Source organism: Hyaena hyaena, unplaced genomic scaffold, assembly GCF_003009895.1.
Source record: "Hyaena hyaena isolate Hyena2069 unplaced genomic scaffold, ASM300989v1 scaffold_361, whole genome shotgun sequence".
NCBI lineage: Eukaryota > Metazoa > Chordata > Mammalia > Carnivora > Hyaenidae > Hyaena > Hyaena hyaena.
In genome coordinates, this window is record NW_024080991.1 from 384,351 (window position 1) to 406,052 (window position 21,702).

The 21,702-nt window shown below is 34.8% G+C and overlaps 1 protein-coding gene across 4 annotated transcripts in view; it reads left to right on the forward strand.

Moving 5' to 3' along the window:
* Positions 1 to 21,702, forward strand: part of CTDSPL2 (CTD small phosphatase like 2) — an 81,211-nt gene that overhangs the window by 50,847 nt on the left and 8,662 nt on the right. For all 4 annotated transcript variants that reach the window (XM_039250063.1, XM_039250060.1, XM_039250062.1 and 1 more), the window contains exons 5-8: positions 4,954 to 5,169; positions 9,491 to 9,569; positions 9,901 to 10,012; positions 12,159 to 12,245. In XM_039250063.1, the coding sequence (XP_039105994.1) occupies positions 4,954 to 5,169; positions 9,491 to 9,569; positions 9,901 to 10,012; positions 12,159 to 12,245 (494 nt within the window). The remainder of the gene's footprint in view (positions 1 to 4,953; positions 5,170 to 9,490; positions 9,570 to 9,900; positions 10,013 to 12,158; positions 12,246 to 21,702) is intronic.

Below are 21,702 nucleotides of genomic sequence, written 5' to 3' on the forward strand. Positions count from 1 at the left end.
AACATCTTGTAAAACTAGTGCCCCATAGACCATCTTTGGAAATAGCTGGTGTAGTGGAAAAAGAATAGGCTTTGGAATTAGAGAAACTTGTCTTAAAATTTCAGCTCTGCTGGGTGCCTGGGTGGCTCAGTCATTAAGCATCTGACTTCAGTTCAGGTCATGATCTCACAGTTCAAGAGCTTGTACCCCACTTTGGGTGAGCATATATCCCACTTGGGGTGAGCTTGAGCCAGTAAAAATGAGCATCACTTCTCACTTTCTCCGTCTCCCTCCTCTTATCTCTGCCCCTTGCTCTGTCAAAAAATAATCCCAGCTCTGCCTCTTTAGCTGTATTACCTTGGTCCAATTCTTTAAATTCTTGAACCTCTTTATCTGTGAGAGAAGATAATTATTCTTAAATATGGGGCGGAGGCAATTTGAAGATTTCGTGTCATTCATTTGAGTATTTGCTGTGTCCTGGCCATTGTGTTAGTCTCTGGAGATTCAAGGATATTTAACACATGCATGGTCCCAGTGCTCAAGGAGCTTACTTTTTTTTTTTTTATAAGAGGGAGAGAGATCTATAAATAAGTATAATAAAATTTTAAAAGTACATTGTAGAGGTATGGGGTAGTATGGTATTCAGAGAATGGAATGGTTCTGTATTCTGGGTGGCATCTCACAATAGTCTTTATAGAAAAGCTGAATCTTGAAAGGTGGTAAAGGGTATTCCAGGTAGAATGAGCAGCATGACCAAAGGCATAGTGTTTGAGAAACTGAAATTAGTTTGTTACAAATGGAGCATTGGATTTGAGGAGTGCACAGAATGGTTAAGATAGTTATAAGGATGACAGATCAAAACTAACATGGTAAGATATTTGAATTTCATCCTTAGTGGGGGATGACTAAAAGGTTTTAAACTCGTGAGTAATATGAACAGATTTGTGTTTTCAAAAATCATAATGTGTCAGCTGCATTCTAAAAAGGTTGGGTCAGGGAAAAACAATTAGACTTGTGGTCCACTTGAGACTTCATGCAGCCTTAATTGTGATATTAGAGAAAAGAAGAAGGATCAAAGATACAGAATAGACAAATTTTGAGCACAGATTGGAGGTGAAAGAGACCAGAGATTAAGATGACACAAGGTTGGGGCACCTGGGTGGCTTAGTCGGTTAAGCGTCCGACTTTCACTTGGGTCGTGATATCGCGGTTCGTGGGTTCGAGCCCCGCGTCGGGCTCTGTGGTGACTGCCAGCTCAGAGCCTGGAGTCTGTTTCAGTCTGTGACTCCCTCTCTCTCTGACCCTCCCCTGCTCACGCTGTGTCTCTCTCTCTCTCTTCTAGAAATAAATAAAAATATAAAAAAAAAAAAAAGATGACACAAGGTTATTTTTTCAAGAGAGGTTAGGTTCTAGGAGATCCTTGGGCCATGCTGGGTGTGAGATGCCATGAAACAACCAAATAAAAATATCTGGTAGTCATTTGTCCTTCTGGTGTGGAGCTTAGAAATCTGTTTAAGCAGTAGACTATTGTATTACCAGCTTATAAGTATCATTTGAAACTAATGGAATAATGTTCAGCAAACTAAGATCTTGAGGGAATATTAAGGACTGGACTAAGTAAAAAAGCTAGTAAAGACATTCAAGAAGCCAGGAGATTGTGTGTCATAGAAGCCAAAGGAAAAGAATATCAAAACCCAGGGGCAAACAGTTATAAAGATTGAAGGAAAGGAAATGAGTATTGAAAAGATACTGCTGAACCTGGCAATTGCAAAGTTTTTGGTTTCTTTTTCTTTTCCTAATTTTTAAAAATATTTATTTATTTATTTATTTTTGAGAGAGAGAGAGTGAGTGAGTCAGCAGGGGAGGGCAGAAAGAGAGGGGAGACACAGAATTTGAGGCAGACTCCAGGCTCTGAGCTGTCAGCACAGAGCCTGATGGAAGGCTTGAACTCATGGACCACAAGATCATGACCTGAGGTAAAGTTAGACACTTAACCAACTGAGCCACCCAGGTACCCCAAGTTATTGGTTTCATTTGCCAGAACAGTTTCAGGAGAGTGACTGGAGTTGGAAGCCTAATACCTTTGGGCTAAAAGTATAAAATAGAGAGTAAGAAAGGAAGCAGCAAATCTAAGTTACTGTTATGAACTACTTGACTATAAAACTAGAGAGGTTACAAAGTCTCAAGGAGTGGTTTCTATTTGTGAGAGACAAGTATGTTTTTAAGCCTCAGGGAAGGATCTAATAGAAAGAGATTGAAAATAGAGGGAGAATAACTAATGAAGAAAGTTTCTGGAATCTGCCGACAGGGATGGGATTAAGGGAACAGGTTGTAGAAGGATTAGAATGGAGAAGGGAGTGAAAAGAGATATTTTTCTCTAATGCTGAAGGAAAGAAACTGTGAGTTGTGTGCAGAAATAAATGTTTGGGCAAAAGTTGATTTAAAAAAAATTTTTTTTAATGTTTTATTCATTTCTGAGAGAGAAACAGTGTGAGCAGGGGAGGGTCAGAGAGGGAGACGCAGAATCGGAAGCAGGCTCCAGGCTCTGAGCTGTCAGCACAGAGCCCGACATGGGGCTTGAACCCACAGACCGTGAGATCATGACCTGAGGTAAAGTTGGATGCCTAACCAACTGAGCCCCCCCAGGTACCCCAAGAAGTTGATTTTTGATAAGTTACTTTTTCTTTGAAGGAGGAGGTGGTGCCATGTGCTGTGATTCCTGGTGGCAGGAGCTGAAGAGAACAGTGAAGCTTTAGAATGTTTGTTGTTGGTTATAATTAAAAGAAACGCATACATACTCCAGTAAGCCTTTAAGTTCATTGATTCAAGAGAAATTTCTATGATGGATGACAGTGGAAAGACAAGGGAACAAGAACACTGTTGCTGGCTTGAGAGTGGATTAAGTGATAGACCATGAAGTCTATCTAGATGAGAAGGATGGGGAAGGGGCTGTTAAGGGATTGTTTGGGACAAAAGAGACTGGCCTTTATCAAACATGAAGGTCACATGTAATGGGAATATGAAATAGATAATTAAAAGATTAGAAAGTTATGGTAGGGGATTGATATATTTGAACTTTAGTTTTTAGAGATGAACAGTTTCTTAATGTGAATGTCCAGGTTATGGTCCTGGTGCTTGCTAAAGAGAGCAGTGTGGATGAAGATGGAGCTGAAGAGGGCAAGACCTTTGATTAGTCTTAGGGATGAGTCATTGCTGTTGCCTGTAGTAACAACTAGCAGGTGTTTCATAGAGCTTTAAACTGCCAGCTCGGTGTTAAATTCCTCTGATTGAGAGGATGCTAGCAACAGTTGGTAGATTACAGCAGTGGGGATAAATGAAGAATTATATAGCTAGGGGACATCAGTCTCAAAGGAGCAGGGATTTTTGCACATTAATGGAAAATCAATGATCTGGTGGCAGCAGTGGAGTAAATGAATTCTGATTCAGTTAGTATGTTGAATATGAAAGAATAAAGAGCTTTGAAGGGAAGGGTATCAGGAAAAGATATTTTTTGGGAAATAAGTTACATTTAAAGCTGTGAGGGAGAAGGAGTGTTGTGTGAGAAAGTTGAGAGTATGGGAGGTTGATTTTGTTGTAAAAAATGACATTTTTTACATTGGATTCCATAAAGAAATAGAAAGAGTTGACAGGGTCCTCTTATCATGGAAGAAGAATTGGGCAGCAGGATCATCTAAGTTGTGGCTGAATATGATTAGGAAAGTAGCTTCTGCCTTTGTTACTGAGATGGAATCTTGTTAGGAAATTGTTCTTGTGTCTCTGAGTAAAAATGTTCTGATTGTTAGGGTAAAAGCTTATTCTTTCATAACCACCTCTGGTTTAAAAATTACAACTGTCCACAGTGGCTAGGATGCTTAGTACTGGACTAACTTGAGGATAGTGAAAAATACACACACGCACACACACAATGCCTACTTCATAGTAGACACTTAAATATTTGCTTTATTGAAAAGTTCTGTAGTCAACAATACTGCATTGTATACTTAGAAATTGCAAAGAGACTAGATCTTAGATTTTCTCACCACAAAAAATGATAATGATGTGGCAGAATAGAGGTGTTAGCTAATAGTAGGTTGGTAATCATTATGCAATATATAAATGTTAAATTAGCATGTACACCTAAAACTTATACAAGGTTTTATGTCCATTATATCTCAAAAGTTTTTTAAAGTTCTAAATTATGACTGACTATAACTGGATGTTTCTAAACTGAACACTCTTAAAAATTTTGTTCACCAGTAGCACTCTAGCTTATAAGAGTCCTTATTCCTCATTATTTGAAATATGTAGATGAAACTCACTAAACAGTGGTATCCTCAGCTCTGTGTCTGTTCCATTTTCTTTTCCAAATATTTTATGAGTTTATTTTTCAATATTTAATTTTATTTCTATTAAAATGTATTTGAGGGGCGCCTGGGTGGCTCATTCAATTAAGCGACTAGCTCTTGATTTGGGGTCACATTATGATCTCTCAGTTTGTGGGATCGGGCCCTATGTGGGGCTCTGAGCTGACAGTGCAGTCTGCTTCAGATTCTCTCTCTGCCCCTCCCCTGCTCGCTCACAAACTCTCTCTCTCGAAATAAATAAACATTTAACAAAAACTTTTATTAAAATATATTTGATGTACATTATGTAAATTTAAGGGTATAATATGTTGATTTGATACATTTATATATTGTAATATGATTGCCATGTAGCAATAATTAGCACCTTTATCACATTACATACTTGGTCTTTCTTTTTAGTGATTAGAATAATTAAGTTCTAGTCTCTCAGCAAGTGTGATGATTATAATACAATATTGTTGTCTGTATTCACTCTATTGTGCATTAGGTCTCTAGGGCTTATGTTTGCTTGCTATTTAAGTTGGTATCCTTAAAAACATCTATCCTATCCATCCACCCCCTTTTGATTTTTTTAAATGTTGGTTGTGAGTACACTGAATCTTGATTATAGGAACATCAGGATCCGATTCCCCAGGACAGGCTGTGGAAGCTGAAGAGATAGTAAAACAACTTGATATGGAACAGGTGGATGAGATCACTACCAGTACCACAACATCAACTAATGGAGCAGCTTACTCAAACCAAGCAGTTCAAGTCAGGCCATCGATAAATAATGGTTTAGAAGAAGCAGAAGAAACAGTTAATCGTGATATCCCACCCCTTACAGGTGAAGAAAATTCCTTTTCTTATGCATCTTCATGAATTTATAAAAATACAGTATTTATTTTTCTTTAATAGGTCAAATGCATGTTTTTTGTCCTTGAATGTAAGACAGTTAAAATTGAAAATAAAACTCTCCCAGAAATTCGGTCAGTTTGAAATTGAAATTTTTTAGAAGATTCTTTTGATTGAGCATTAGTCATTTCACAGTTTAATTATTTGTACTAATCTTACTAGTTAGAGAAATTGAACGCAAATGGTAAAATATATACTCTCGTTTATGAGTATATTTATTGTAATTGCACCTAGTCTCAGACCCTTAGGTCTGAAGTCCCTACCTAATGGCAGCGTTATACCTTCAGATTTGTTACATGTATAGATGACATCCCCCCTAAAGAAGCTTCTGTTTCTAGATGTTACCCTATATCCAGACTTTGCAGCCTAATTCTGGATCCTGATAAAGGCCTAACATAATTGTTTGGTCCCTGAGCCAGTTGTCCTGGAAATGTAGAACACACGAGATCAGAATTTATTACATCTGATATTGTGGTATACAGATGCATAAAGCTAAAAAATGAAACTGTTCCATCATACTTAAAAGCAGATATAAAATTGAGGAAGGTCATCTTAGAGGGCCAAGATCTTGGGCTTTTGTTTTAGATTTTTAAAAAAAATTTTTTCATGTTTACTTTTTTATTTTGAGAGAGAGAAATATTTGTGTGGCGGGATGGGGGAGAATCCCAAGAAGGATGCGTAGAGCCAGACGTGTGGCTCGATCTCACAAACCATGAGATTGTGAAGCTGAAATCAAGGAGTCAAACCCTTAACCAACAGCTACCCAGGCACCCTAGATTTGTTTCTTATAATGCCAGGCATTTGAGAGACCCTAGCACATATGTATTGGTTCAGAAATGTAGTTTGGTGTAAGGAAGCAGAATAATCATCCCTTGAATATAAAGGGGAAACTTTAAAAACTATAATCAGTACAGCTAAAAACATTTAAAGATACATACAATTATGAAACTTCTGTATATGCAACCCAGTCACATATGAAAAGTAACATAATATAGGAAAGATTTATTTTAACTTACTCAAATAAAAGATTAGGCTCTGTATGGGGCGCCTGGGTGGCTCAGTCGGTTAAGTATCCGACTTTGGCTCAGGTCATGATCTCACGGTTCATGGGCTCAAGCCCCATGTTGGGCTCTGTGCTGACAGCTAGCTCAGAGCCTGGAGCCTGTTTCAGATTCTGTGTCTCCTTCTCTCTCTGACCTTCCCCAGTTCACGCTGTCTCTCTCTCTCAGAAATAAAGAAAAACATTAAAAAATTAAAAAAAAAAAAAGATTAGGTTTGTAATCTTAATATCTCTAATGTCAAATTATAATGTTATAATTTAAGAATAATATTGAATCTGACAAGCAATTCAACATGCTGCATGTAGTTCATTCTTGGGTGGTTAAGACTTCCAAATGAACCTACTCTTGACCTGTCATTTTATGCTTATTACTTTGCCAATGTTTAGGCTAGTGAATTTTAAAGTGTAGACTAAGTCAAAGGCTTTGGGCTTCCTGTTTGATGTTTGTTCTATATTTTTGTGCTGCTGGATTTGTTGTTGTTGTTGTTATTGTTTTTTTTCTGACAACTATGAAGATGGGGAGGGATTTCTGTAACCACAGTGGTTTCTAGAGGGGAAAAGTAAAATATACTCCTGTTGTCTGTTACATTCATTTAATCCCCTAACACTTGTTGAACATCTCTTTTTTGTGATGGGCATTGTTTTTAAAGATGAATAAGATAATGCTTCTTGACCCTGAAGAGTACATGATCTAATTGATGAGCCAGGCATACACAAAAATTACTGTACAGTGTGGTGAGTGCTATAACAAATAAGTGAGCAGAATGATGAGGTGGCACATTGTATTTACTCTGGGAGTATCATGACAGGAAAGAAGTAAAATTTTTGCTGATCTTAAAAGTATGAGTATGAGTGACAAAGGTTGTTACTTTTCCTTAACTTCAAGAACTGAGCCAGAGGGAACAAGACAGAAGGAGGCTGGCTCTACCATTTACTTAGCTTTGTGACTTTAGACAACTTAAGCTCACTTGAGATAGTTTTTCTTAGCTTTAAAGGGGTAATAATAATAATTCATGGTTCTAAAGGCTAAATGGGATGAAAAAAGAAAAATGCTTAGCATGAAGGCCCTCAAATATTACTTCCTTTCTCCCTTTCTCTGAAGTTAATAGGAATTTGAAACAGAAGTGGTTAGAAGTTATATTCTTCCATTAACCCTTATTATGCTAATCAACGGTCATTGGCATAAAATTATTACAGATGGACAGATGGTCATTATTCACTGAACATACAGTGTTAGAAGGTAATTCATATGTAAGAAATTAATATGTAATAATAGCAAAAACAATTTCGTTTTGACCTAAAAGACTATTATCCACCAATATTCCATTCCAAAAGACAGATTATAGCAATTTTACTGTGTTCCACTATCTTAGTCCTTTTGGTTTACTGTAACAAATTACCATAGACTAGGTGGTGTATACACAGCAGAAGTTTATTTCTCACAGTTTAGGAGGCTGGGAAATCCATGATCAAAGTGCCAGCAGATTCAGTACCTGATTAAGGGCCTGCTTTCAGGTTCATAGACAACTGTCTTCTCATGCATCCTCACATGGCAGAAGCTATGTGAGTTCTCTGGAATCTATTTGTTTTTTGTTTTTGTGGGTTTATTTTAAATACTTACTTATTTTTAAATAATTTTTGATTTTTTAAATATTTATTTATTTGAGAGAGAGAGAGAGAGAGCATGAGTGGAGGAGGGCAGAGAGAGGGAGACCCAGAATTCGAAGTAACCTCCAGGCTCTGAGCTGTCTGTATAAAGGCTAATGCAGGGATTGAACTTATGAACCACAAGATCATGACCTGAGCCAAAGTCGGATGCTTAACCGACTGGGCCACCCAGGCACCCCATTGTTTGTTTGTTTGTTTTTGGGAAGGGGGGGGAGAGAGGGATGGAGGGAGACAAAGGATCCAAAGTGGGCTCCACACTGGCAGCAGAGAGGCTGATATGGAGCTTGAATTCACAAACCGCAAGATCATGACCTGAGCCCAAGTTGGATGCTTAACCAGTTGGGCTACCTAGGTGCCCCTGGAGTCTCTTTTATAAGGGCACTGATCCCATTGATGAGGGCTCCACTCTAAAGTTTTTTATTTATTTAAGTAATCTTTACACCCAGTGTGGATCTCGAACTCAAGTCTGAGATCAAGAGTCATACATTCTTCTGACTAAGCAAGATAGGTGCCTCTTCCAGTATAATTTCTAAAGTTCTGTCATTTAATAGAATCTTAGCATAAACATATACTGGACCACGTGTCATGGAATATAGAATTGCTTCGTGATTATTTTTAGGTTGCTTGTAAATTAGAGTAAAATAAAGCCTCCTCTAAATCAATGGTTTTTATATAGATCAGCATTTGTTTTATTTTTTAAATTTTTTAACATTTTTATTCATTTTTGAGAGACAGAAAGAGAGTGTGAGCAAGGGGGGGTCAGAGAGAGAGGGAGACACAGAATGTGAAGTAGGCCCCAGGCTCTGAGCTGTCAGCACAGAGCCCGACACAGGGCTTGAACTCACAGACTATGAGATCATGGCCCAAGCCAAAGTCGGCTGCTTAACCAACTGAGCCACCCAGGTACCCCTAGAGCATCATTTCTTAACTTTTTAAAAAGATTTTAGATAGCCTTGAGGTTCCTAGAAGAATGTACATACAACGTAAGTCCACAAGGGGGTGAACCTCTTAATGTTCATAGATCTCAGGTTAAAAACTACCTTTGGGTCTATTGTCAGCACACATATATATTGATTTTTCATTGATCATTTTTCAGTGATCAGTAACATTAAAAAATGTTACTGCTGCAAGAGCCCCATGAAGTTTTTATGGTTTTATTTACATAGAGAGAGAAAGAGAGGGAGGGAGGGAGAGAAAGAGAGAGACACACTATCCAGTTAGAAACTGAAGTTTTGTTGAGTGTATTTTTCTGGCAATAAGTAGTAAAGTTTTTCCTTGCTATTAGGGATTTTAATTCTACTAGCCATGATCTAGCATGCCATTTTATCCGTAATGGCAGTTTTTTCCTTTGCTTCTGGAGTTAGATTTATGTATTAATAAATTTGCTTTGAAATACTGTTTACAAGTTTTTTCTATTGTATCTTTAAAATACACAAGGCATCAGAAAAATCTTATATAAAATCAGTAAAAATGTATACTCATGCTGAGTTAAAACTAACATTTTGTTTTTCATTTTATTAAATAGCACCAGTAACTCCAGATAGTGGTTATTCATCAGCTCATGCAGAGGCCACCTATGAAGAAGACTGGGAAGTATTTGACCCGTGAGTTTTGTTTTGTTGTGTTGTGTTGTGTTGTCTTGTGTTGTGTTTTTGTCTTTTATTTTCCTTTCTCTCTTGGAGCAGAGTGAAAGTATGTGTGTGGAAGGGTGGCTCAGTGGTATATTGCAAAGAACATGTGACCTGTAGGTATTAATTTTACTGGGTTACTAAAATACTAATTTGTATTTTTTTGGTTTTATTTATGTTTCATAGGTTTGGTTTACTAGGTTAAATGCATATTATTTAATTAATAATTTATGAGCTGAATTTAGTAATATGTTTTGTATTTATAAAAAGTAGAAATGTTGATATTTTTTAAAAATTTGATTTATAGGTATTATTTCATCAAACATGTTCCACCACTGACAGAAGAACAACTAAATAGGAAACCTGCTCTTCCACTGAAAACAAGAAGCACACCAGAATTCTCCCTAGTTTTAGACCTGGTAAGTATATTATCTATAGAGGTAGAGAAAGTAAGTTAAATTTATTTTTTAAAATACTAGCTAAAAATGCCTAAAAGGATACAATTAAATGAATAGGCTTACACATTTACTAAACATGTCCAAGATGTTCTGAAATGTTTTAATTCGAAGTATAGTCTAATGCCAGGATCCACGGTTGGTATCAGGTACTCTTTGAAATAAATTAGGCTTTCATTTTTGTACTTAAATTAGTCCTTTCCCTCATATTTCTGAGACCATTGGGATATATTTTTAAAAATTTAACAATAAATTCTAATTTGATTTCATGCTTAGATTTCACCTTTTTGGGGGGGGGTGATGGTGGTTAGGATTATGTTTCCCTGAAGAACCAAATATTATCTGGGTCCCCAGTGAGTTAACGTTATGCAAGATAATAGTTCTTCTCCTGATCTTATTTTTGTGTATTGTCTAATTCCAATAACTCTATTAATTGACTCCCCAAAGCATGAGCTCTTACTGCTATTAAAACCTTTTGATATGTTCTCTTCGTGTGTTAGAAATTTATGTTTTAGGATTACCAGAAGAGCTTTGAAAGCTGAACATCTACCTCTTACATAATACTGGAAACATTTTATTATTTAGCCTTTGTTACTCATATCCTATAATTGGAGATATAGTTTACTTCTCATAAACTTTTTTCTTGACAAAAAGATTATTATTTTAAATCTTAACTAGCATGTTCTTTTTTGAGAGTTCAGCACCTTAGCCTTTGCCTAGTGAAAGAGGTGTAAGAGAGATATCCAAAGGTCCTAACTATTAAGGTATTTATTAGAGGATAAGTAGAAAGAGAAAAATTTTGAAACTGATTATGAGTAGTTTAGATGTGATGTGCAAGTTAGTGGAAAAACTGAAAAAAGAGTTTGCTAGATTTTTATGTTAGGAGTTGATGTAGTCATCATAGCAAGTTTGACCGTGTAATTTTGAATCCAGTGTAAAGGTAAATAGAGAGGGAAAGATAGGAATTGGCTGAGCATAGATGAATAATTTTATAGAAGTAAATGAAGAAGAATGATCAAAATTTAGTATGTAAATGAAGTAGTAGAATTAGTTACTCATTTGTAGGAAAGAGGATACCTTTTTTTTTAAGATGGTAAGACAGTACCTTGAAATGTGTAGTCTGATATGCTATTAAAAGAAAATGAGGCATATCTAGAGTATTTTTTGCTCTTTGCCTCCCCAGAGTTAACTTTAGGTTAAAAGAAACACTCCAGCTAATAAGATGTGGAATCACAAGGTATGAACATTTGTGTTTCATTTTAATTCATTTTAAATGCATTGAAAAATTTTGGGGGTAGTCATTGGCAGCTTTTTAGAAGAAAGCATTTTGTCACTTAACTACAAATAGAACTCCTGTTTTTTTATTCAGTATTTAAGAAATAAAAATATTTGCACGTCTCTTAGATGGAATGATCCTCACTTTCTTATCTTCTTAATGAGAAAACAGGGTTTGGTGATCAAAGATGACAAGTCTTCATTGACTGCTAATTTAGTTAAATAATGTTCGTGTCTGAAACATATTCAACAGATACTAAGACTTCCATTTTATAAAATAAAAGTCTTTATAAATGATTTAAGGATAAGGAGCTATGTGAATAGAATATATGTAATTTTAAAAATAATTAGATTCTAAACTTACATTTGTTAATTGTTAAATAAAAGGAGTATATATTTATTATACTTACCAGAAAGTTGGCAAGTGCAAACCTCAGAGCAGTGGTTCTCAGACTTGAGCATACATTGTAATCACCTAAAGAGTTTATTAAAATGTAGATTGCTGAGCTCCTCTCTTCTTCACCCCCTTCTGAGTTTTTGTATTATCACAAGTGGAGCTGGAGAATTTACATTTCTAACTAGTTAGTTACTTGCCTTTCTAACCCAGAAGATGCTGATACTTCTTGCTGGTCCAGGGACCATACCTGAGGACCAGTGGCTTAGAAAATTCTATCCCAAATTGCTGTGCCACACACAACAATGTATGATAAATATAAAATCACACATATGAATGAGTACTTTAATAAATGTTTTTGGTGATCATGGATACATAAAATTATCACTTGAAATTTCTTTTAGTATCTTGGTTTATTCAATATGTGTTTTTTATTTTAAGGATGAAACACTAGTACACTGTAGTCTAAATGAGCTAGAAGATGCAGCACTTACTTTTCCAGTCCTTTTCCAAGATGTCATTTATCAGGTAATTTAAAAAAATTTTTAACTTGATTTTTGGCCTGTTAGATAATGCTCTGAACTAAGAAATCTTTTGTAATTTTATTTGTGTGTGTAAAACTTAATGTTTTTTCCTAATGAGTTTCATCAATATATTACTGATTTATTAACACAAAGTAGCATCATGCTAAATAATTACATAAAACATTAAATGTTACCCAAAATGTGAACATTTTTTAACCCATTGATCTCTGCTAGTTTCATAATAATGTTTGCCAGCAGGTGGAGGCAGAAGCACTGACATCATAGATCCCCAAGAAGAACTTGCCAGGTTAACACCTGGTGTTTTGTTTTTTGTGTGTGTTTTATTTTTCCCCAAAATCCAGTTAGTATAAAGAAAGCTCATTCCTTGTTGGTCAATTTTATTTCCTTTTGTAGTATTATGTTCTGTAGATTGTAGTTGGGTATATCTACTTTATGTTAATCACAGAATTTCAGGACATTTCCAGTTATTGCTTTACAAAGCTGGGTAAAAGCATTTCTCCCTTATCTATGTTGACAGGTGATTGTGCAAAATACAAATATCATTTACATTTCATTGTGAATTACGTTGTTGGCCATAGCTTTTACTTTATGTTTGAGATTTTCCTTTCATAAAATTTGAATTAGTTAATGTATATGAATACACTTTGAAAATTCCAAAGTGCCTTTCTGTGGTGGCAGTTGTCATTTAATTATCATTACCTTCATCCATACTAGCTGTTGAAGGTTTGGGAAGGGGTCAAACAGTTTGTTCTTTGTCAAGAGGAACCCAACCCAAAGATTAAATAAAGCCACAGAACATTTGCCGAGTGGATGATGAAAAGGTGTTTATGGTTGTTTATGTGCTCTTAATAGGCAGTTAGAATGTGGGTATAGTTTTATTGGCACATGATAGTTACTGTCTTTTGGGAATCATAACATTTCAGAGTTAAATAGAAGTTTGTGGTTCAGGATTTACTTTATCTACTTCATCTCGTAATGAGTCGTAAGAGGATTTACTTTAGCACTTATGTCAGTTCTAATTTAACCTAGTTAGCCATTGTAAGTATGCTGATATCTGAGTACTGTATTCATTTCCCTTCTATGGAACCTGATTTTAGCTGTGATTTTTGATCAGAGAATGAGCAAACTATACATAAATATAATGGGTTTTAAGATTTTTGTATTCGTTTTTAACTGGATATTATTTGGTTTAAGGTAATCTTTTTTCTCAATAAGACATTTTCTGCCAGATAGGTTGTTCTTGTTTAGTTCATGCAAGGACAGGAGTCTTCTGGCAAATATAAGAAGTATAGCAGTATCTTAATTGTTTTCTCTTTTTAGCTTGATAACCTTATTTTTTTGTTCAAAATTGCATTCAGGCTTTGAATTTGGAAAGGAAAGTTGTTATTTGAAAAATATTAAATAATTATTTGGGGATGACTTCTTAAGCTTTCTGATTTGAAATTTATTTCTTGTGGATAGTTTTGGTCTGTTTATGTCATTTTTAATAGTGAAATAAACTTGGAAATTGGATGAGTTTGATTCTTTCCTTTCATGAGCATTTCTTTTCATTGTGGCCGTAAGGTTGAATTTTTTTCTTGCTGCTTCCACCATTTCTGCTTTAATTCTCTTCTTGTTTATAAAGTTCTTATCATTTTTATGTGGATCTGGATAGTTGTCTTATTTTGAATAAAAGGCTTCTAGCGGTGCATATGACTAATACTTAGAAAAACTATGTATGTACTGCATCTACCTTTGTGTAATTCAAAGAACTCTTTTTCTTTTATATTCTGAGTTAAACTTTCTGAAGCTGAAAAATAAATGATCTAGCCTAAATTAGGAGCAGTGAGCAGGAAGTTTGAATCTTACAAGTTACAGGGATGATTGCATTTTAATATTATGATTTAACTAGTTACTACATCATGAACAGAGTTTAGTCCCCCTTTAGTAAATTTTTGAGGATGTCCATAGTTAATATTGGGTACATTCCTTTGGATTTCTGGTTTTGGCATAGCCATTCTGTTTGCTTTTTAAAAAATAACTTTGAAGAAATCTTGGGTTAGGGTTCCCCCAGTTTTCAGACCAGCAAGCTCCCTTTAAACAGGGAATGATGTCTTTTAAACTTTCAGTGGTGTTGTCTCCATCTACTGGCAAAGAAGAAATATACACAAGGGTCTGAGATGATCTAAGAGATTTTGGAGAAACCACATTATTAGGTAAGATGTAACTTACATGTTTAACCACTGCAATATAATGTGGCCCACTTAAAGGTTAGAAACCTGTAAAATACTGTATATACTCTTAAAAAATAATTTATTGAGGTGAAATTCACATGAACCATTTTTGAGTGAACAGTTCCATGGCATTTATATGTATACTCTTGAGTATGTCAGTTCCATAGCATTTATGTATATACTTTAAAAAAATGGTAATGTTAAAATAGGATCAGATTCTTCATCTGAATTAACGCCAGATAAAGTGTCCTCTTGGGACTTATTTTACTTTTGGTTTCTTTTTGTGGTAAGTTTGTTATGGTTGACCTATATCTAATTTTAATTTTACTTGTTATTTTTCTTTCTTTCAACACAATTTAAAGTGTAAGTTGTTTTACGTATGTTTTAATAATCATCTGTATCAGGGGTTGGCAAACTTTTTCCTGAAAAGGGTCAGTTTTTAATATTTTAGGTTCTGCAGTCTCTGTTCCAAATATTTTTTTTACCATTGCAGCATGAAACTAGTCATAGACAGTAAGAATGTAATCAAATAAACATGGCTTTGTCCCAGTAAAACTTTATGTACAAAAATAAATGACATTTGTATTTGGCCCATAAACCATAGTTTGCTGACCCTTGGTATAAGAATTATGAGAGTATATACAGTAAATTTACATAATCACATTCTAAGTGGAAGTAAGTAATTAAATGTTCATCAAAATTCTTGTTAATGTATAGAGAAATTTAAAACTAGATCCACTATAATCTGGCTGTGGGCTTTCTTAGTTTTTTTCAGATGAAAGTTTGAGGGAAATTTAAGGTGACCACAATTCACAATTGAGACTCCATGGTATATACTCTCCTTTTGATTGATAAGTAGGACTCAACTTACTTAATGCAAGTCTCAGAATTTTTGAGCAGGTACATTATTCAAGCCTCAATTTAGTATTTTGAGTGTATTTGAATTCCATTTCTCTGGGAGATTATAAAAACCCAAAAGATTCAACTCCAAATTAAAATTTGGTACATGTTACTACTGATAATATGTGGAAAGAGAGATTACAGTTTGTGTAGATGGAGAGATAAAGTCCTTCAAAAGAACTGAGTTTTTAAAGTGAGGGTATGGCATTTACAGAGGCATAGTGTATGGATTTTTGTTTGGGTCTTTTCCCCCCCTTTAAATTGGTTGTTTTTCCATAAACTGTTTCACAGTTAGTTATTGGGAAAACGTATTTATTCCTAGAATGGTGCAAATGCATTTGATATCTCAAAAAGCAAGTGCATGATCAGTTCCAATGCACATATTTATTTTTTATATTTAGCTTATATTGACACATTGTCAGGAAATCCATCTCGTGGTGTTACTCAGTTAAGAGGTCTCCACTGTATTTAGTTTCTGTTCCTGCAGATCCACCAATTCAAGACTCTAGGTCATCTCACTCCCTCTTCCATCCAGAAGATGACTTCTATCCACAAGCAGGACTGAATCAAAAGACAGATTTTTCACTTAGCTCTTGAGCTGAACCACCTCCTCAATGACCTTCCTCTATCTCCATCAAGAACTGGAGCTCAGTTTTTTGAAGATGTAATAGAGCTACTCAGCCCAAACGTGGCTAATTGAAGACAAAAAGAAGATGCCTCATATGTTTCACCACAGTGCAGCCAAACGTAACTGTGCTGTCCAACTCCTCATTCTGTAAAGTATGGCAGGGGCATCTGATTTTTGACTCTGTTCACCAATAAGACTTTAGCCAGTCAGTGGCTTTCTGAAGATCAGTAAAATCATCAAACTTTGGGTCAGCTGTCCAGAAATCAGATTGTGGTAAGCACTCAAGGAGAGAGAGGATCTGTAGGGAGCTACTTGATAAAGGATGCTTTGTTTTATTAGTAGAGGTTGCTTTTATGGGAAAAGTTTGGGGGGAGAGGTGGATGGGAAACCCCATGTTTAGCAAAGCTTAGACTCTTCCCCATCACTATAGTTTGTTTTCTTGGGTACCTTATAGCCTAGGATAATTTTCATAAGGATCTCAAGTATTTTATACCACAGAACAAGAAAAGTAGAGTTAGTGGCTTCTATATCTTCTCTATAGTCTCTCTTAGAAAAATCAGCATTATTTTTGCTTTATGGAGAAATAAGCAGTCATGTAAAGGAAGAGTTTTGTAGTAAATACCTAATCAGGTTTTTCCTTTTCTCAGGCTCGGACTTAAATTGACACTAACCAAGAGGCATTTTGTTTTGAACTTCATAAAGCATAATTTTTGTTGTACAAAAATAGTGTTTATAATATACCTTAAATAAAACATTTGTGGTTCATGGATACTTAGTATTGAGAATTAAAGTAATATTTTAGCTGGTAGAGAACAATATAGTGTTAACTAATTGTAGGTTAATATTAAAAGTAATTTTAAAGTAACTTTCCTATCCTTATTAGTAAGTATAATTAGTCATTGGTACTATTTTTTTATTGTAATTATTCATTACTGATTTTTTAGGTTAAAAAAGAACTGAAACCTATAGTTAGCTGCCACTCAAAGATGATAAAATATGTTTCATGGGGACTTCTTTTGTTGTAAATGTATTGTAAAATTAGAGGCAGTTCCTTAAAAAAAAAAACGGATGGAAAATTCTTGTTCAGCAACTGAAAATGTGCTGCAAATTTAGGAGACATGACAGTTGATTAGTGAGCATATTAAATTGTTTCTACAGTTTAGAGTTTGTTTTTAAAGGCAGCATTTTTTGTTTTATTAACGTGACCTTTTTTTGCTTTTAAAATGACTAAATTTTATTTAAATAAACCCAGCAATAGTTTTTATATATATATGTATATGCCAATTTTTACTAACGTAAAAATTATGCTTCATTGCTAACATACCTATATGAATACCTTAAGCTTCATTTTATCGCATGTAGACTCTATAGGGAAATTCCTTTTCAAATTTTTTCTATTTAGTATAGTGTAATTTTTTGCAGAAGTTTTTAGTTTGTGGATTTTTTAATTTTTTGTTTGATGTTTTAGTGTTTACGTATTCATTTCTAGATTGATCTGCCTAGAAATACTATCCCCAGCAGCCATCTACCTCTTGTTGGAATTGTGTTAAGCAAAAGAAGACTGTAATGTCACCCAGGTGGTTGTGAGGTTGAAGTCTCTGCAGGGCCTACCAGGGCAATTCTTTCTGTGAAGAGGATTTGGTTTTGTCTCTGTGCTCTAGTATTGATGCTAAGAAAGTTTTAACTAAGTTAAATAGAGAAGCCATCAGCTGATGGAACTCATGATTATTTTCCCTCTTCTAAAAGTATAGGTTACATCTATAGGGCTTTCTTTTTGAGTTGAGGTTGCTCAGTACTGTCCCATAGAATCATACTCATTCCAGCTATTCTCCTTACGACTGATAAATAATAAGGTGGATAAGTAATAGCCATTGGTAGTCTCCATGTGCCAGGCACTGTTTTAAGTGCTTTACATGTATTAACTTAATCTTCACAACAACCCTGTGAGGTAGGTACTCTTATTTTACTCATATTATGTATGAGGAGACTGAGGTGTACAGAAGCGTTAACAAATTGACAGAGTCACTTGTATACCTGTGGTATCTACTAATGGTAAGATTTTTCAGTTATTTGTAGCATCTCATTCTTCACATTACCCAGGATTATTGGTTTTCTACTGCCTTAAAGTCTTACAGGGCGCCTGGGTGGGTGGCTCAGTCAATTAAACGTCTGATTTCAGCTCAGGTCATGATCTCATGGTTCGTGAGTTTGAGCCCCGCATCTCTCTGTGCTAACAGTGCAGAGCTTGCTTGGAATTTTCTCTCCCTCCCTCTCTCTCTGCCCCTCCCCTACATGCATATGGATACTCTCTCAAAATAAACAAACTTTAAAAAGTCTTACTGCTGATTAAATAGCATTTACCAATCATTTTATTTAAAGGGTGCCATATTCTTAAGTGGGTGAGTTCCATAGAATTGACCTTTTTTTGAACATATATCAATATGGGGCACCTGGTTGCCTCAGTCAGTAGAGAATGTGACGCTTGGTCTTGAGGTCATGAATTTGAGCCTCATGTTGGGCATAGAGATTACTTTAAAACGTTTTTTTAATAAAAATTAAAAAACATGTATCAGTATAGCAATAAATTCAAAGGATATCATGGAAAAACTATTAAAATATGTTTGGTTTTGAATATGTTATGGTTATATTATCTGTGCTGAAAACCGTTTAGAAATACTTTTCCTTAAGATTTACATGTAAGAGCTTTTTTTTTTTCTTAATTCAATTGCCCACAATTCTCCTCCTCCTCTTCTTCTTCCTCTTTTTTCTTCTTCTGCTTCTGCTTCTTCATTCATGTTGTTGAAGTTATATATGAAATTTCTTTAAAAACTGAAATTATCTATGAAGTTAGATAAGATTTGGTAAACTAATAGAAATTATTCAGTATATATAGCTTGACATTGAATATTTAGTCATGAATTTGAATTTAGACAGACTACCACAAAATATTTGTAAGCAATCATTTTATAACTAGATTGCTATTTTGGTGACTGCTTTTATTAAATTTAGTTTTATTAACCATTTATGGCCTGGTAGGATTATCTACCATACACAGTTACAGGACATTGTCATTGTCTTAACACCAAAAAAAGTACAGGCTGTCAGGTAAATACCTTGTTTATCTCAAGGAATCTTGATACAATGATGTAATATTTTCAGTTATATATATTCATTACTTTTTCTATATAAAATTTAAACTTCAGTAACATCAATGTATAAGATTATACATGATTAGTTCCATTATCACAATTTTGCATGTATTTTTCTGATTCTAAGTTTTATATAATGAACATATTCATAAATCCCTATCTTTGGTAGTCAGTGCTATTTAAGACATGTCTTTGGGTATGGTATTTTTATATAATTATTTCTTTATAGAATTCTGCATTTTTTATCTGTTGACTTTTTCAAAATGCATATTGTTTAGTGCTAGATTAAAACTGTTTATAGGGTAAGTAGAATAATTGCTGTATACTTGGAGGGACATATGTATACCAAACTGAAGTGAAACTTTTAGCCTAATCTTAGACTTGGGAGACAACATGATTTTGAAAAGTTACAAGTTTGTAGAAGGATGGTTGTTGGTGAAATAGTAAGTAGGGAAAGAATGTGGAAAATGGGAAATAGGCAGCTCAGGACTGGGATCTTTGTTATGAGAAACTTAGGAAAAGGAAAATGTAGTTATGAGCATCTGTGGAATAGATTTGGAAGCATTTTAGAGGCATCCCTCTGTGCATTTGTATATTTCTGGATCTCTGTGACCTAACACAAAAAGTGATCGTAGTCTCTTTGTATTATACATACCTTAACAGTTGTTCTCTTTCCTACTAGACAGTACTTAGTGTTTGACTTTTATATATTTCTGCTTTAATATATCCATCCAAATGACTTAGACCCTGCTGGCATTGTGTCTCCATTTCTATTTTTCTTTCCGAGATTTTTACTTTTGTAGCACATAGCAGAACCTCCACCCCTGCTCACTATTATTTTGTACTTTCTGTATTCTCTTTTTCCCATTAACCACCTTACTTTCTGTGTATCTATTTTAATCCTGAATGACCTTCCTGTTCAAATAGTGAATCTGTTTTGGGGATAGGAACTTTTATAGCCAACATTTATTCTATTCTCATGATAAGGAAGTAGTTTAGCAATATATTCCACTATCTTCAGTATTAAGAATGGTCAAAGTAGTAGAATGTATAATGAAGTTATAGTTTTGACTTAATCTAGAAGTCATGTATCAGAAGTTGGAAGTGTCACCTTTGTATAGTGTTCCACTTACTCTACTTAGATAATACTGTTTACAAAGAAGTATTCCTCTGAAATGGAAGTATGTTGGGGCGTCTGGGTGGCTCAGTCGGTTAGGCGTCCGACTTCAGCTTGGGTCATGATCTCACGGTTCGTGGGTTCGAGCCCTGCGTCGGGCTCTGTGCTGACAGCTAGCTCAGAGCCTGGAACCTTTTTCAGGTTCTGTGTCTCCCTCTCTCTCTCTGTCTCGCTCTCTCTCTCTCTCTCTCTCTCTCTCAGAAATAAATAAAACATAAAAACAATTTTTGAAATGGAAGTATGTTAGGGTTCAGAGGAAGCAAATCCCAAATTACCGAGGCCTTGCTTAGATTATAGTATGGATAACAGGGAAATTGAGACCAAATGAAATCATTTACATAAATGTAAAATAAAATATCATTGTTTTCAATGTATGTAGACGATAAACTTTTTTAGCAACAAAAGACTCTGATGGTTCATAGTTTATCATCCTCCTTGAAATGAGGTAATTGGAAAAAAAGTATTGACTAAATTGATTTTTTCTTCATCATCACAAATCTATTTCAAGAAGACCCATAGTTAATAAAAAATGGTATTTCCATTTAAGGCAATCAATCTATCAGTTACTTGGGTTGGTTACAAAGTATACCAGATGTTTTTAGGATGAAAATGTTAAAATTAATTAGAAGAGCAGCTCTAGTTAAATTTCTTGGGCCTCATCCTAAATGATCGTGATTAGACACTGAGGATTTGGTTATTTTTATTTGATCTAGTGGTGGGGTATATGGCTTTGTTTTTGATTAGCCAAGAAATTGAGATAAAGTGTCTGACTAATAAGATTAAATACAAGTAAACTATCATTCTAGCCTGGAGGTAGGGGTAGAATGATATTATTTTCACTCAAACTTTGTCTATTACAAGTGATCGGTTTTTAAGGAAACTCTGTAGTTGTCCTTATACGGTCATATATGTTTGCCTCTCTTTATCTGTTTATATTGCTTAACTTAGGTAATTTCATTTACTCAACATATATATATATATATATTTTATCAAGTACTTACTATATATTTAGTATTGTCTTATGCCCGTAGAGCTTTGGAAACTATTAAGATTGGTAGTACATGGTCACTACCTACTAGAATCCTTCGCATGATTTCCCTTTTCTGCCCTAAAACATTCCCAGAACTGGATTTTTTATCATGAGGGCATTTTTGTGTTGATACGTGTTTATGACAGAGTTAAATTTCATGAAACCTAGATTTTGAATTTGTAACCACCAGTGTTTTCTTTTGTTGTTGTTGTTGTTGATGTTTGTTTTTAATCTGAATCCAGTGAATCTGGTGCATGTGTGTTCTGTAAATATTTGTTGTTCATGGTGTTTGGAGTTAATAAACACTTTGGAGTATAAGTTATAAATGTTTCTTTTCATAAAC